General features: G+C 40.1%; 1 protein-coding gene across 3 annotated transcripts in view; it reads left to right on the top strand.

The window, feature by feature from the left end:
- The window catches only part of POU6F2 (POU class 6 homeobox 2), a 303,523-nt gene that overhangs the window by 104,387 nt on the left and 181,148 nt on the right, over window positions 1-17,988 (top strand). For all 3 annotated transcript variants that reach the window (XR_010308035.1, XM_064169525.1, XM_064169526.1), the window contains exons 3-4: window positions 7,045-7,136; window positions 8,103-8,331. Coding sequence is in view for 2 of the 3 variants with exons in the window: in XM_064169525.1 (XP_064025595.1) it covers window positions 7,045-7,136; window positions 8,103-8,331 (321 nt within the window). In the remaining variant the exon portion in view is untranslated. The remainder of the gene's footprint in view (window positions 1-7,044; window positions 7,137-8,102; window positions 8,332-17,988) is intronic.

Genomic DNA, 17,988 nt, shown 5'->3' on the forward strand with positions numbered 1-17,988 from the left:
GTATGTATCATTAACAAGGGACTTTTATGCACTCTACTTAGGGGATGAAGAAAAGTAGAATGAGTCTATTTTGAATAAAGAACATAGTTTTGCAATTATTTCCCTTCACCTTTCCTGTGGTAGCAGTGCTTCTTTCTCCCATGAAGCACCTGAAGTGGAAGAATAGTCATAGAGGTGCCAACAGGAAAATACAATTTTACTTGGGAAAAAGAGAAAGTGCAGATAAGGCAATGATAGAGGAAGGGAATAAAGATGGGAAAGAAGAAAATGTCAGGCAGTTGGGAGAGCTGAGTTTTTGTGTTGCCTGTGATTTTTGTGCCTTGGAATGGTAGTTGTTTTGTTTGGTGGTAAATATAACCCAATAGTTGCCCAGGAGAAGTTCTCTGTGACATGAGTCCCTTTAATAGCCTAATTTTCATCATCAACACTTGTGGAGTTTTAGTGTTAGCAGTCTTGATCCAGAAAGGTGCAGGTGTATAAATATAAAGCAAGCTGTGTGCATATGGGGAACAAGTACAACGATTTTGGCTACCTTATGTATTTTAAGAGAGAAGATCCCTTAGGAGAAAATACCCTCAGAGACCAGGCAAAGGTGAGATTTTGTGCTCTGTTGGCAGAATGATTTTGAGCTGTGAAGTGATTTTGGTAGCTTTGCACTAGCAACTGCGTGGCAGTTTCAGATAAGTATAAAACTGTGGGATTTTACTGAAGTACTGAATGATACAGTCAGCAAAGCAGGTCTGCTCTATTCATTCTACTGTCTAATTCAATCCGTTTTATATGTGGGATTTTTAGCTTTTCTGTATAGGATATTACTTTGACATATATGTCGATATGGTAGATCAATATGGCATTTCCTTATCACACCACAATCATTTTCAAAGGTAAACCAGAGAAGTTTTGTACATCGGTGGGGAAAAATTAAGAGTGAGAATTATGCAACTTGGGAGAGTCTGGCATTGTGGAAGATAAGCACAGCACTTGTGTGTTGTATGAACAGCGAAATAACAGTATCAGCATTGCATCATTGTTAGGTTTAAGAGGTAACAGGTGCTGGTGGTAATTCTGCACACAGCTTGACCTCTACTTGGTTTTCTCTGTGAGGCTGAAATTGCTGCCTAAAAATAAAAGCTTAGAAACTGAAGTAGAGGTCAGTAGGAAATGATGAATTGTTTGGCAATCTGTGGGGGTAACCAGATACCTAGAGAAGTTTTATCCAGTCCAGATGAGTGAATTGTAGGCCACACCTTGGTCATGGGCTGGAAGACAGATGACTACTTAAATGAGAAGCTCAAGCTTAAATTCATACCTTTCAATGGGTTATTCATTATTCTCTTTTAGTTTCTGACCATAAATTTATTTGCTGAGCTAACAGGAATATCGTCTCTGATAAATGTAGAGTAATACTGATGTAAAATAGAATCTTAATTTTCAGCATAGAATCTTAATTATTTTCTCCTGCAAGTATTGTAAGACTTTGTGTTTGGGAAATTCTGTGTGGCAGTCTGACTAGTAAAGGTTTATGGTGAGGTGATTTGGAAAGTCTTCCTACCTACTTGTCCAACCTCTGAGACAGTAGGAAAATGAAAGTAGTGAAATTAAGAGCAACAATATGGTGATTTGTGGTGGAATGAGAGTTGCTTGGAGGCAATGCTTTGCTTTTTTTTTTTTTTTCATTATCAGCTGCATCTTTTACTTTGAGCTATTAAATTTTGTTCAGCAAGATTGAAGATTGCTCCTGGTATAATTGCTGACAATTAGGAGTTCATTTAACAAAGAGTTGAGCTTCTCTAATCAGAGATGATGGACTTTCACATGCCATACCTGATAACTTCAGTATTATCAGTTAGTCTGTTTACTTTCTTTCCAGAATTCTCTTTTTTTAAAACCTGATAATATGGCTTATGATCTGAATGCAGCTTAATTGTAAATAATATTTTATTTTAAGAGGATTATTTTACAATTTTTACAGTGCACTTCAATTTTTTATTGTGTCATGCCCTCTAGCCCCTTGGTAGGATGAGAGGTGAGAGTGTGTATTATATAATTTATAATTAATTTATGATGAATCACATATGATGAATACTGCTTATGAAATATTAAAGCCTTTTCTACAGACATAGCTTTACCCTGGCAGTAGCACTTCTGCCTGTTCATATGGTATTACTAAGCAAACTCCTTGACTTATGCTGTGATGACAGCACTCAGTAGTAGAAGTCTTCACTCCCTGCCTAAGCAAACAGTGTCCAGGAGATATATTTCTCTTTCCAGAGCAGGTGCCTTGCCCCCTGTGCCTTAGCAAACAAAAGTGGAATGAGAGTATGGTCTGCTTGAGTCAAAGTGTAGTTAAGAACAGCTGCTAGTAGCTTCCCAAGCTCCATAGGGCCCACAGTGAGTTCTGGTTCCTTGCCATCATACCCCTCACTGACAGAAAGCTGAGCAGTGTTGGAGGACAGCCTAACAGGAGGTAACAGCCTGGATCTGGACAAGTGAAAAATCTAGGCTGAGTTTTGACAGGCCAGTTTAGTTCGTGAGGACTGGAATTTGGACAGGGATACAATTCACCTGCAAAGGTCATTCCAGCATCTGGAACTAATAAATTCACAAATAAAGGCAGCTACACAGAGGGGGAAATAAAACAATAACAGAGGATAACAGAAGATTGTGTGCTGCCAGATTAGGGCAATGGGCTTAAGGAAAGTATTTTTTCCAAATTAGCAGCAATGAGTCTGTGAATCAGAAATAGGTGTGACACAGAGCTCTCCTGACTCCTTACCTCCTCTGAAATGAGGATGAGATTTAACAAGGCCAGCTGCAGGGTTCTATACTTTGGCCACAACAACCCCAAGCAGTGCTACAGGCTGGGGACAGAGTGGCTGAGAGCAGCCTGGCAGAAAGAGACCTGGGGGTTCTGGTAGATAATAGCTGAACATGAGCCAGCAGTGTGCCCAGGTGGCCAGGACAGCCAATGGCATCCTGGACTGGATCAAGAGCAGTGTGGTCAGCAGGACAAGGGAGGTTATTCTGCCCCTGTGCTCAGCACTGGTCAGACCACACCTTGAGTGCTGTGTCCAGTTCTGGGCCCCTCAATTCAAGAGACATGTTGAGATACTGGAACGTGTCCAGAGAAGGATGACGAAGCCCTGTGAGGAGAGACTGAGGCAGCTGGGGTTGTTCAGGCTGGAGAAGAGGAGGCTCACCTTAAACCATATCCCTAAGCACCACATCCAAACGTCTCCTTAAACACACCCAAGATGGGTGACTGCCCCACCTCCCTGGGCAGCTCATGCCTGTGCCTGACCACTCTCTGTGGAAAACTATTTCCTAATGTCCAATCTAACCCTACCCAGCCTCAGCCTGAGGTCATTCCCCCTTGTTCTGTCTCCAATTACCTGTGAGAAGAGACCAGCAGCAGCCTCTCCACAACCTGCTTTCAGGTAGCTGTAGACAGCAATGAGGTCTCCCCTCAGCCTCCTCTGTTTCACACTACCCAGCCCCAGCTCCCTCAGTCGCTCCTCATAAGATTTACTCTCCAGGCCCTTCCCCAGCTCTGTTGCCCTCCTCTGGACCAGCACTCTCTGGTGTCACGGTGCCCAGAGCTGAACACGACACTCGAGGTGTGGCCTCACCCAAGCCGGGTCCCAGGGGGCAATCACCTCCCTGCTGCCGCCGCCCGCAGCTGGTGAGCAGACGGAGTGCAGCCTCAGGAGGTTTGCACACGGCACTAAAGCGGGTGGGACTGGGGACCTCCTTGAGGGTGGCGAGGCCCAGCAGAGGGATCCGCACAGGCCAGAGCAACAGGCCGAGACCAAACGTCTGAGTTTCAGCAATGCCAAATGCTGGGTTCTGCACTCTGGCCTCAGCATCCCCTGGCAGGCCCCTACAGCCTGAGGAGGACTGGCTGGAAAGCTGCTCCGCAGGGAGGGCCTGGGGACATGAGCCAGAAGAGTGCCTGGGCGACAAAGGCGGCCCAGGGCGGCCTGGCCTGTGTCAGCGAGGGTGGCCAGCAGGAGCAGGGAAGTGAGTGTGCTCCCGTACTCGGCACTGGTGAAGGTGTACCTCAAACACTGCATTCAGCTTGGGCGCCCTCACTGCAAGAAGGACGTTGAGGTACTAGAGTGTGTCCAGGGAAGGGAAATGAAGCTAGAGAAGGGCCTAGAACACATCTTATGAGGAGCAGCTGAGAGAACTGGGATTGTTTATGATAGAGAAAAGGTGGATTGAAGGGAGTCCGCCTTGCTCTCTACAGCTACCTGGAAGGAGGTTCAGCGCAAGCAGCCACTGACAGGACAAGAGGTAACGGTGTCAAGTTGCACCAAGAGAGGTCTAGGATGGATATTAGGAAGAATTTCTTCACAGGAAGGGTTTATAGACCTTAAAACAGCTTATCCAGGGCAAGTGGAATCCACATCCTTCGAGGTATTTAAGAGTCTTGTAGATGTGGTGCTTAGTGATATGGTTTAGTCAAGGACTTGCCAGTGTTAGGCTAATGATTGGATTCCACAATCTTAAAGATCTTTTCTAATCTAGGGAATTCTGAGGTTCTGTAATTTCAGTCTGAGAATCTAACATGCCTAATTTCCCATGTGGTGCCATGGAAGACCACATTCAGGTGCGTGAAAGCACATCCTGCTTTGCTGAGGTGCCTGCATCACATGGCAAACCATCTACAAGCAGCAGTCAAAGCATTCCAGCACTGAAATAAAATCAGGTGTCACCTTCAATGACTGACCATGTAAACCTGAGTGATACCAATTAGTGCAATGTAAAAAGAGAGCAATTAATTTTGGCTTTACAGTCCTGTATAACCCACTCATGCTACGTAGAGCTGGTCAGATGAAATATTGCAAAATCTTAGGATAGCTGCACCATGGAAAAAAAAAAATTTAAAACACAGGTGGATCTTTTCAGAACTTCTTATTTATTTTCTCAGAGCTGAGGCTGTAGTAATTGCAATAAAATTGAATTCCAGAAGAATATTTTAATTTGGTTTTGGTTTTCTCCCAAAGCATTCACAGGACAATTTAATGATGTGGCAGGTTATAAGGAGCTTGTTTTAATATTAATTAAATCTCACACAAAGACAAAATTCTTAGCCCTTAAAATTACATAAACAAATTTGATTTATAAGATTTGATCTTAATGGGGAGTGATATATTCATTGGTATTGAGCCTTTGATCCAATATTACTTGTGATGAGAAGATTAAAAAAACCCAATAACAATATGTGGAAATTACCAAAGGTAAAAATTTCTTTGGTCTGAGGCATGGCAGCAGCTCTAGGAAAACGAAAGCAGAAACAATTCTCACTGAAGCTCAGGTATCTAGTTACATTTCTTTCTTTTCAAGTAACTCAGATGAGTAAATTGCACATAAAAAATTTAGTGGCTGGGTCACTGTTTGCATGTTATTAGGCAATTGTTGGAGTCCTCGCCGATTACAGAAGGTCAGCTTAGTCTCATTATTAAATGACAGTGGTCATTAAAATGCCAAACATATTCTTACAGAACTCCCTTTATAAAATGTCAGCAAGCCTGTGTGTTTTTATTAGTTCCAAATCAAATATTGCAAGAGACAATTTGTAAGTATTCCCAAAGCAGTGTCCATTTCTGCCTTTCTGAGGCCACATGAAAATACTACAAATTAATCATATTTCCAAATTTCTGCATAACTCTGCACATTTATTGTTTAATCCTATTCTGAAATGCTATTATGATTGACATCTCGCTGTAGAGATAGAAGTCAATTGAATAATATGTAGCAGTCAATTTTATTTGTACCTTAATGTGCAGAAGGTTCTTGTTGGGTGTTTTTTTTTTTTCTCCCACATTTCCATTATTTATAAGTTTGTCCCCTTGGAGAATATATAGAAGAATTTGTTTTAAATGAGCTGATAATACCCTCTTTAAAATTTATAAGCATAACAGAATCGTATCCTTTTTCCTTACGGTGCCAGAGTGTGCCAATAAACTGGTTCTGAATTATCTTGCACTTGCTATTCATGGGACAAACACAGAAAAAGAGCACCTCGTTAAGGTTACTTAGCACAAAATTTCAACCACTCATCAGCAAAAGCTAACAGAGCAGGAGCTATCAGAGCAGCTGGGAAACCTGACACCGGTGCCAGAGTTTTCTTTTTCAGAGTACAGGACTCTTGCAGCTACTTTTGATACTTTCTGTCATTCTTTTGACTTCAAAGATAAATGTGGGTCTGATCATGCTATCAGCACTGAGAAACTTTGTGGATCAATAAAAGTCCTTTGCCCAGAGGAAATGGAGGATTGGACGTAATTTTCAGAACATCTTGGTACTTTCTTAGGATTCACAGGATGGTTTTCCTTCTCTTTTTCCTTTTCAAATCTGTATTGCAGACTTCAGCAAAATTCAGCAGGGCTGGACTCTGTTCTGTGCTTAGCAAGTCATTAGTGCCCAGCATATAGTTCGATTGTTGGATATTGATCAGCTCGGTAAATGCTGGAAATCCTTAGTTTCACAGAATTTTGCTTGCCCCCCCCCCCCACATGTAATTTAGAAAACAAGCTGTCATTTGGAAGCCTACTTCTTCTCAGTTTTCATAGTGCCTTTTTATTGCACGCAGTACAGCCTTCACTGCCTCAGTAACCAACAAAAGAAAATACTTTATTAAGATACAAAGTAGATGTGACTTGATTGTTTTTCAGATAATTTTTGCTTTCAGAAATTAGAATGGCTGATGCTCACCTAAGCGTAAAAAATGCAGTTCCCACACACTCGGAGTGCTCATGCACTGTATGTAAATTGATGTATAATGCAACCCACATTAGCTGGGTTGATGATAGCTTCAGTTTCACTGCTGTCAGATTTTTGTAGCTCCTTGAATGAGTCGGCTGGTCTGAATGAATGTAAGCATAATTTATGCAGCTAATGAGTGATTTGAGTGCTTGAGTTATTGATAAAGCACTTTAACATATCATTTTCAGCTTGATGTTATGTGACATCAGAGTAGAAGGTAATGTGGCAGTCCCCAGGCTTGAGATTAAAATCAGTCTGCTCTTTGGATTTCAGAGGCCAGAGGAAACACGGGGCTGCCTGACGCGAGCCCAGCAGACCAGCACCAACCCAGTCAGTCCCATCCTGCATTCCCTGTTGGGCCTCAGGTCAGTATTTTTTCCTTCTGACTAATCAAGACATGCAGTCTGAAAGTAAATAACTGCAATTGATCACCTTTGATCTTTGTAATGTAGGAAATTCGACTCTTTTGGGCTGCATTTAGTATTACAAAAAGGGAGCATGTATATATCACATGTATGTTTTAAAAGCTGTTTGTTTGGACAGATTAGCTTTTTGTATGCTTTTCTAAAATAAAACCACAGCAGTTTTGCATGTTTAGGAGGTTAAATTATTTGGATGCCTTATAGAAGTTTGTTTGGTTTTGTTGTTTTTTTTTTTTTAATATATGCCATAATTTAATATTCAAAAGCTTGTGCAATTTTAATACAACTTTATTGGCTCTGGCAGTTGTGCCTGGCACACACAGCTCCTGCATTAGTAAAGGCATTTCATTATCTTTTATGCCAGGTATTTATTTTCTTTAGAGCAAAATGCAGGCATAATAGTATGGCATTATATACCATTTAAAACCATTGCTGTGTCACTTCACCATAGTATCCAAGTCAGACATACTCTAAGATACTCAACATTCTTCCACTTTCCAGGGCAGTCTTGGTCCACATAGCTTCTGGTAATAGTTCCTATAGTGTTTTCTGTTTTCATCAATCATTGTACAACTGGGAAAATATGGGATATGTTGGCATTTAGGCACTCAGAAACTGACTTGAGTTAGGCCTTCTCATGTTCATAAATTATCTGCAGTGCATGTGTAATGAGTTTTCTAGCCTTAACTCAACTGGGATTGCTACCACGCTACATGACTGTCAGGCTTACAGCTGCAGCCTGTCAGGTTTGTCAGAATTGTCTGTGTGGATGAGAACGGATGCTCTGAGATATTGGAAGCACTGCCTGTCCATAATGGAACACGAAGGATCTCAAGTCAGCAGAGTTGTGAGCGCCTAACACTTAGCTCCGCACAGCAAAATGGACCTGCTGCCTGTGTTTTGTTACAGCCGCTACTGACAGCCCAACAGTTAGCCTCAGCAGTAGCAGGGGTGATGCCAGGAGGCACTCCAGCCCTGAATCAGCCGATCCTTATTCCTTTCAACATGGCTGGGCAGCTGGGAGGCCAACAAGGACTCGTCCTAACTCTACCTACAGCAAATCTCACCAACATCCAAGGGCTGGTTGCAGCAGCTGCAGCAGGTGGCATCATGACTTTGCCACTGCAAAATCTACAAGGTAAGCCATGGTTATCATTTTTCTAATAGGTTCTTTTGCGTGTTTGTTTCATTTTTTCTTTAAGTGGATTGGTCTCTTCTCCAGTGAAGTGTTGCTCTTGATGTGTATTGAAAAATTAATATCTGGATTGTTTTTGAATACTTGAGAGATACTCAAGGGATATTTCCATTTTTATGAAAACAGGTTGGAGATTGATTCTTAGATTCTATGGATCAGTAACATAAAGTACTTGTATGATTCATTAGGCTTTTCTGTCACCAGGGATCAAACTTCCCTACTCACAGGTGAATTCAGCATGAAGACAAGTATCTGTTTCATCACCGCTGATTAAGGTAGCCAAATTAATAAGGACAGAAAACCACAGTATTGCTTGAAAATCACTTTAAAAAAACCCAAAACTCAAGCAAACAAACAAAAACCCAACATACCTGTTATAAAATCAAAGTTTTTTCAGCTGTCATCAGTGTCCCAGATATGCAGTCTTGTTGTGGGAGATCCGCCTTATCAATAAGGTTCTGCTGTCCTCATCCAATCTTCAAGGGAGTTGCATCACTACAAAGCCATTATCAAAAAGTCCATTTCTGTATGTGTCCTCCCCATCACCTGAGCTGTACCTTATTTGCAATAATTCTGCCTTAGAATATCTGCTGGTTTAAAATCAGACTGAAATGCTATTCTGTAAGCTCTCTGTTCTTCCTTATCATTGTCTGCTGTTCAATCAACACATACGATACTAGGGACAGATGTATTTATTTACTACTCCTAATTAGGTTGATTACTTGTTAGAAAGTAGTTGCTGCTGAATGGAATGGAACCAGGTACAGCAAAAGAAATATCAGCCAATACCTTATGATAGAACAGTACAACTTTAATGCAAGAAGGTGGTAAGAAAGTGAATGTCCAATGTGTAAGTGGTAAAGGTATGAGCAGGAAGTATCCAAGTAAAGCTTTAGTTCTTTCAATTTATTTCGTTTGATTTCTTGATGATGTAAATGGTAGGGAAATTTGTCCTAGAAGAGATTGGTAATTTTTGTTTTTTAATTGAATGCTCTACATTGCCCCTTATCTACTTCTAAGTTAGTAAATTCTGCTGGTTGCTGATTACCAGATGAAGTGCTTGAAGCACCATATCCTACAGGTTGTGAAACAGAGAAAAGGAAGAGACAGCTCATGTGTTGAACAAACTCCCTTACAAACCACATGCCTAGTACTCTCACCTGTTGGAGCAGCTACTTGCCTTTACCTTGTGCATGTTTTAAAGTTTAATACCAACAGACCTCTCTTATCATAGTTGTAAATGGTTTTCACTTTAATGTTTAAAATAATGTCTCTCTCATACCATTAAGCTGCGCTGAAGAACCTGTCATTCATAAATCATAGATGAAAAGGACACACTAATGCACAAATTTTGCTTGTTTAAAATTTGAGAGTGCATGTAAAGTAGGGAACTGGAGATTAAAAAAATAATGTGGGAACAGGAGTGGGTAAAAGCAGATATAACAAAGTGAAGGGGAAGTGGCTTTTTAGCGTAGGTGGATGATGAAATCTTAATGAAGAAACAGGCATTATAAAAATGTATCCTTCCACTCTGGAGTGCTCCAGGTTGTAGTTGCTGGCTATGTAGTATTATAAATAAACATAGGCCTATGCAGTTCTTGCGTCATTTATTCACCCTATGTGGCAAAGCTTGAGGGTAAGGATTAAGCCAGGCAACCTTTGCTCTTCAGTTTAGCCATGGGTGTCTAATTGCTAGCTAAAAGGTGTAACTGCTGCCAAATAAATTTTGCAAGCAGTGACCTTACCAGATGAAAAGATTTCCTCTGTAATCTTTACTGGTAGGTAGAAGCATGGAATCAAATAAGGACTTGCCAGAGCATCAAGTGTGGTTCCCTGTCTATGGATGCAATCATGCCTTCCATAAAACAGCTGACAGGAACAGAAAAGACAAATTTGTTTAGTTATGCTGCTGTTTGTTGTGTTTTCTACTCTTCCCACCTGAGCCTCTAAGCAAGTGTCGCCACCTTTAGTATTTGGAAGTGAAATTGATATTCAAGGAAATGAAGCTACTTGGTTAAGATAGCTCTTAAGAGCCCTGAATCCCAGTTGTAGCTTTCTCTTGCTTCCTATGTAGCCCTCTACCTAATGTGCATGTAAACGGAGGTGGGAGTCAGGTGAGAGTGGTGTATCTCTAGAGGACGCAGTTAGCTGTGTTTAGCTGAAATACAATCATAAGATATGTGCTCTGATTTGTTGCCATCACTTTTGTAGGTATACTCCTAGAAGCCTGTGCTTCAATACAGTTTTAGTAATTCCTGCAGTTGGGGAAAAATCAGACTGTATTCATCAGATTCCATCCCTCTTAAATCTCCTTGTGGCATAATCAGCCTAGATGACTGGGGGGACAACTTTTCACAAATATCCCGGAGTTTCCAGTGCAGTCAAGCATAGATTGCCACAACTCCTGTGAGCTGAGTCGTCTTGTGTTGTCTTTTTCTCCTCTCATCTGTAAACTTCTAAACCTCTTCCTCAGAAACTACACCAGCCAGGTAACTCAAAAAAAAACCAACAAACAAAACCAACAAAAGAACCAACTACTCTGAAGAGTTTTTGAATAATGTATGGATTCAGAAAAGTTTGGATCTAACAGTACTGAAATTCGTACAGAAGTTGATCAATGTTTTGTATCATCCACATACACGTTTAACTGATTTTCTTATTGAGGATCTTCAGCTCTGGGTCAGGACGATGTTTATGGTTTTCTTATTGAGGATCTTCAGCTCTGGGTCAGGATGGTGTGCATGGTGCCTCCAGGTGACTGGATAAAACAAGGAAAAGCCTTGCTAGTGGAAAGCAAAAAGAGCATTCAGTGATAGGAATTAGACAGGAAATATGTTAAGTATCTAAAATGAGGAAACAAGAGTTTCTTTAGAATTTCAAGGCAGCGGTGAAAAGGAGTGACTAATTATATGGAATGTAGCCATGTGTTATATCTTATTCAGTGAAATTACCTGTTCTTCACTTGTCAGTTACTTATAAGATTTTTTTTTTTTTTCTTCCAAACGTATCTGTGTTGAATTTTTCAGTTGCTATGCAGCCCTGATTTTTTGGAAGGGACCTTAGTGGTTATCTAGTTCCACCCTGTCTGCCAAGGGACACCTATTACACCACTTTTGACCAGGCTTGAAACACTTTCAGCTTTTGGGTCTCCACAGCTTCTCTGGGCACTCTGTTCCAGTCCCTCACCACCCTCAGAGTGAAGTTTCTTCCTTATGTGTCATCTGGCTTTTTCCAACTGTCCTATGCCTTTGTAAAATGTCCCTCTCCAGCTCACCTGTAGCCTACTTCAAGTAATGGAAGACTGATCTAAAGTATCCCTGGAACCTTCTGCAGGCTGTAAAACCCAAACTTTCTCAGGCTGTCAAATGTATGTGAATGGAAGGAAGGTAAATGTGTAAATTCTTGTGTGAAACCTAAAATAATATGTTTCCCTTGGCTTCTGTTAAGCAAATTTCATATGCACAAGGAATAGGCAAAGAATACAATTAACTGGGATACGAGAGGGTTGGTGTCAGAACAGAGGCATCTGCTTCAGACTGAAAAGAAATCCCTAAGTGTAACTCAGATTCGTCTGTGGAACTTTGGCTTTCCAACAACAGTTCTTTGAAGAAAGCAGGACAATCAACAACCATAACTTTTTACTGTAGTCCACTAAAAGCACTGAAGATAAGACTTTTAGAATCACTCAAGAAAACAGCTGTTGTCCCACCAAATTTACACATCTCTTTTCCCCTCATGGTGCCTTAGAATTACAGCTGGAACACAGCCACGCTTCCACAAGCAGCAACAAAATGTAAAGGTGTTCCAACAGCAGTGATGAGGTTGTGAGAAGAGAAGCGAGACAGGTGCCCTGCAAGATAACGTGTTGCTTGTCTGTTACTTTTAGTCCCTTGCTTCTTGGCCTGTCCCTGTTGATTCAACACAGAGAACACCGTGACATCTTTCCTCTTATCATCCAAACTGATGCTCATCAATATTCAGCTGTCTTTTGGAAAATCTCCTCAGTTTCAGCTCCTTCCTTTACTTTGCTAAGTGCATTTCTCTAGGTTCTGGGGGAAGGGTGTTCTTTCTTTTTTTAATTTTAGGTATCTTTCTCAAGAATCTCTCCTAGGGACTAGTAGTTACGTAATGTCAGAGTACTCAATAACGTCTGGGAGCTGATATTCATGGAAAGACGTTCTCTTCCATCTGATTTTTATGTCTCAGTGTCATGTTTCTTTATATCTGGACAGAAAGATACCTTTTCTGGGGGCTCAGTTTGTTCTATCTTGTTTTCTTAATAGAATTTTTTACCCCTGTTGCTTTCCTGTTGAAACTACTGGGAAATGGGAAGGTGTTCCAGTATTGAGGAGTTACTAAAGGCTGTCCTCTCATATCATTCACTTTTCCATGAGAGCCACAGCAGCTTTAGCTAAAAATGTAATGTATCTGACCTAACCTTTTAGTATAGTATGCATCTTAGAAATTAGGAAAAACTTGTGTGCTACTACCTATTGGCTGGCTGCTGGCCACATGTGTGGCATGGATAACAATTTGTGAGTCACTCTGCCCAAATATATTAGATCACATAATAATGGCACGAGAGTGGTTTAGACATCTCCACCAATACACAGCTTGAATGACACTTGAACCTTTAAAGAAATCAACAAGTTGGAGATTCTAGCTTCCTGACACTGAAACTTTGTGTATTTTATTTCCACTACACATTGTACTGTTCCTAAAGTGGGTGTCAATAATTTATTACCAAGTCAGAGTTTCTCAGTCTTGAGTTCTGAAAAAAATGAGAACAAACTATCTCCCCAAATCATTAGTGAAAGGCTTCAGTGCTGAAAGGAAGCCTTGGATGGCTGAAAATGTGAAATCATTAAATTACATTATTTAAACCGTGGGAGGTCATATTTTAGCTGCAATACAGTGGAAGGAGAAATGTATTAAACATCTTGAGAGCCAGGAGACAGCCATTAAAATGCACTGATATGGGTAACAATAGGCATAGATGGTGGGGGAAAAAAAGAATTAATAGGCTTTTTTTTTTGTTGTTAGCTAAAGACAAAAACAGAAAGGGAAAAAAGTATTGTTTACATTTATTAGATCTTGTTTCATCCAAGCACAGATTTGTATCATTAATTGTGCAATAGATAAAATAAACATGCTCTGTCTCCATTCCTCCGTGTATACACACCTTAAAAATCAGAGAGAGATGAAAAACAAAAAAGAGACAGAAAAGGAGTAAACTACAAACCTCAATTGCTTGCTGATCGAGAGTCCAAATTCCAGTTCCTTAGAACATTCTCCCCTTTTAACTAAAGTGACGCAGTCCCTATTCATTTGTATTCCCCTTCAAGTAACATGAAATAGCTTTCAGAGTCTACAGAAAGGCAGTGTTTCACTTATGTATTTTAATGAGCACCAGTGTCAGTAATAATCAAAATGATGTTTCACTTAGAGGAATAGTTTATTCCCAGGTACTTCTGCAGTGTACTAACATAACCAGAACAAGAATGACAACAGCCAAGAAAAGGAGCTGCACTTGCTAGCAATTCCTGTGAAGCCCTCAAACCAAATATACCACTCTAAGTGCTGCACATGATGCAGTCACTATGAAGGGCTCACTTACACAGAGAAGGGGTTAGCCACCCCCTAAGACTAACCTTCCTGCTTTAATAGATGGAAGGAAATAGGAGAAATTTGTGCATCCTCAAGCACACTGTGCCATGCACGTAGCACTCACACATTAGCAGCTGCTAGAGCAGGTTTCCTTGGGCTTACATCTGTATCCCATCCAACCCATGATGTAGGGGAGCAGAAGTAATAGGCAGAGGTCACTAAAGATGGGGTAGGTAGAAGCTTTCGTGTCTCCATCTGCTCTCCCAGCAAACATGCTGTTTGGGAGGCCTAATGTTTGCTTTTGGGAGAAGGGGCAGAACCTGCTTTTCTGAGCAGGGGAAGTATCTTTCTGGATGAGGGTTTTGTTTGGGTTTTTTCCCTACCACAGGAGATTTCTTCTATAGGAGTGCTGTGGCATTATGTTAATTGTTCATCTTGTTCAGCAGCAAATTGCTGACTTTACAGAAGGAATGTGAAAGGTTCAGGGCTTTATTAGTTACTAGTTGTTTATCGATCACTCCTACTATGTTAGCCATTTGTTGTTCGGATTTTCTACCCCATAACTTAAAGCTCTGCTGTCAGAGGCATTAAAACACAGCAACCTTAATTCTTGTGTGCTCTGTTGTTGACTTCCACCTAGAACAGACCTCAGATATGCCTATTTTTTTGCTACTGATAGTTATGGAACAACATCAGTGAGGTGTAATGATGTGATGTAGGTCAAATTAATTCCAAAATCAAAGTCCTCACACCTATTTAAGCTTTGTGGGATGAGATTTGTCAGTCTAACTTTCCAGGCTTGTATGCCAAGAAGCAGATGGGAAAGACAAGTGGTCTGTGCCTCCCCAAAATTTCCACCTAAACCCTATTGGTTAACCATCCTCTAGCAAACATGACCATGGGACTAGAAGTTGTGGTGTGTGACTGGTACGCAAGACCTGGGCATTTCTGTGTATGCACCCCTTCATTCAGCCCTGACTCAGACTGATAGTGCTCCTGGCAGGAATACTCTGCTTGCAGGATTAGAAATGAAATTTCTATCAACCAGAGCATGGATGCATTTTAATGTTGCTTTTAAAATATATCTTTGCACCTGTTTCCAGGAGCCTTTAATCTTCTTCTTGAATTTAGACCGTGACAATTTAAATTAACCTAGGGAAAACTCATTCCAATAATTTTAAGCACTTAACTTAGTGTAGTGTTACAAAAGCCAAGAAATTTCAAATACAAGTGAAAATTCTAACCAGTGTTTCTCACACTTTTTCTCTCCTCCACATTGTAGTTCACATGCTGCATGCACTGGTAGGTCACGCTCACAGAGGCAGGTACATCTAGATCACATGCATTTAGAGAGTTGCATCTATATGGCATGTGCACATATGACTTATATGCTGATCCAAGACCCTTTACTGAAATAGAGTGAGTTGTAGAAAGATTACCAAGATGGATTTGCAGCCTTCACTCTTAATTTCCTTGCCTTAGTGGATTTAAGTCAGACATTTATAGTCTTTGTGGTTTAATTTCCTTTGTTTTTCCATGGTGTTTGTATTAATAAAATGCCTGTGATTCGTGTTTTAAAAACTCCCTGGACACAAACTCATATTCTTGATAGACCAGTGAGATTCTAATCAAGCACATATATATTTAGGGACTCACAAAAACAACAAAGTCTTTATTGACCAACTGGGTTTACAGGCATTTTTAATAGTGTCAATTTTGAATGCATGGAACATACAAACTAATCTCCTGGGAAGTCGTTTTTTTAATGAAATTTCTTCAAAGTCTACATAGTTCTGTGCCACAGAAGCAAACATCTTTTATTTTTACAGAGATATCTTTTGATGTTTCTGTTTGTCATGGAAAGTTCTGAAGATGTCTTACAACATTATTATTAATGTCTCAGTCTGTGCATCTTGAAACATTTTACAGGGGTTTGTTGGGTTTTTTTGGTTGCTTGGTTGGTTTAGTTTGGGTTTTGTTTTTGTTTTGGTTGCTTGTTTGTTGGTTTTGGGTTTAGGGTCTTTTTCAAGGAGAGGGGGAAAAGAGTTGCATCTGCCACTAAGATTGCTCTAGAAATGGAAACAGGACTTGTCTGGTGACATCAGAAATGATGAAAGTGGAACTTCATTCAGTTTTCTTGTCCCTGGAACTCTATGCAATCTTATGTCCTTTGGCTAGAAATCTGTGCTCATGAAGATCTTCAGGCCCCAGTCCCTTTTCCTGCAGATCCCTGAAGCTACTTACATTTCTTGAATGCTTCGTCTTTGCAAGCCAATTGGTCTGACACATGCAGCAGAGAGCGCAGATGTGAGACCTTTGTTCTGCTTTGTGCTCCACCCCAGAGGTCCCATGTGATGGCCAACAATCCATGCATGTTTCCTACAGCTCCCTACCCACCTGTAAATGACTCTGTGCATAGTTAGCAGTTTGCTTTCCTATGCAGTGGCTTAAACCACTGCTGTTAGGTGCTTTGATCTCCTGAGACACAGACTAAATGTCCTAAATTCTTAAGCCTTGCTCTGGTTCATAGGCCTCTATAAGAAGCTAGATATTTTTCAGTGCCTAAAATAATCAGGTGGCTTTTCCTTATTTCCTTTGGCAGCCCAAAGGATTGGAAATTTCCACTGGGCTTAAGAAGATCCAAAACAATATGGGGTTTTAGACTGTTGTCTGTTACAGTAATTTTTAACGTGAGTATAGTTTTTAAATGTAATCATCTGTAGACTTGACATATCTTACAGACTCTTCTTTGTCTTAGTTGTGTTTTGTTATGATAAATTATGTGATGTTAAAAATAAATCTCCATCATAAAGACAAGTTTCTCATCTCACTTCCATGATTAATTCTATTCAAGTCAATGCTGCTGATTTGGATTTACATAATCTGATTCTTGCATCTATTTCTGTTTCTCAGATTCTATTTCAGTCTCTTGTCCCTTTCCTCATCCAGCATTGTTTCAATCCATGCTTTATATTTCAATTCCAAAATTATTTGCAACCCAAAAATTCTGGATGTATTTTGTACTTTGTAGCTAATTTCCCAGTGCATCAGCAAGGTCTGGATAACCCTGCTGTCACTTTGCCAATGTTATGTCTGGATTCTGTATTTTAGAAGATGCAACTGTAACAGGACATGAATCCTATCTAAGAAGCTAGGAAATTATAGCAGGATGTTTTCAGGGAATTCACTTACTGGCAACCTGGAAGTTGCTTCTTTTATTTTGCTTAGTTTTAAAAGGATAAAACCTCTCAAGAACAAATTTTGAACATGCTTTCTGTAAAGTGTAAGTCTAGCAATCTGAACCATCATTTTCAGATGCTCTTATCAAGATGTTATCCTTTTCTTTCTCAAATCAATGCCTGTGAACTGTAAAGGAAAACCATGCTCCCATCCTTGCACTGTAGCATCTTTAAGAATATTCAGTCTCAGGTGGGTTTTTACCCTTGTTTATTTTACTGGTAACAAAAGGAGCTCTTGAAATCCCCCCACCATACACACACTTTGGTTATGCTTTATATTAGATAATTGTAATTTCACAAGCACTTTGACCAGCTGCAACCAAAATTAAACACATATACTATTTGTCAGGAGAATATCATTGGTTGTGAGACTGATCAAGTGTATCTCCATGCATTTATGTTCCCATGAGTGCCATTATTTTAAAATTTCTTAGTGGTATTTATATATATTCAATGTTTGACATCAGATAATTGTAGTTTTCTATGTTTGTGAGATAACTCACAAGGGAGAAAGTTGTATTAAATAAATAATAAAGATAAATTTTATACTTCCATATATTTCAAAGCTAATGCAGCTAACTTGCAGTGGAATGGTAACATGAAGACACAGTGCTATAATATGATTGATTTGTTTTGACAGCACCCAAATAATTGAGAGTGAAAGGTGTCAGCACAGATGAAATATTGTATAAGCCACATTCAGAAGGCAACCCCAGCAGCAATAGCAACTGGAGTTTTATTTCCTTTGATATCG

The sequence above is a fragment of the Pogoniulus pusillus genome, chromosome 32 (assembly GCF_015220805.1).
Source record: "Pogoniulus pusillus isolate bPogPus1 chromosome 32, bPogPus1.pri, whole genome shotgun sequence".
NCBI classification, from domain to species: Eukaryota; Metazoa; Chordata; class Aves; order Piciformes; family Lybiidae; genus Pogoniulus; species Pogoniulus pusillus.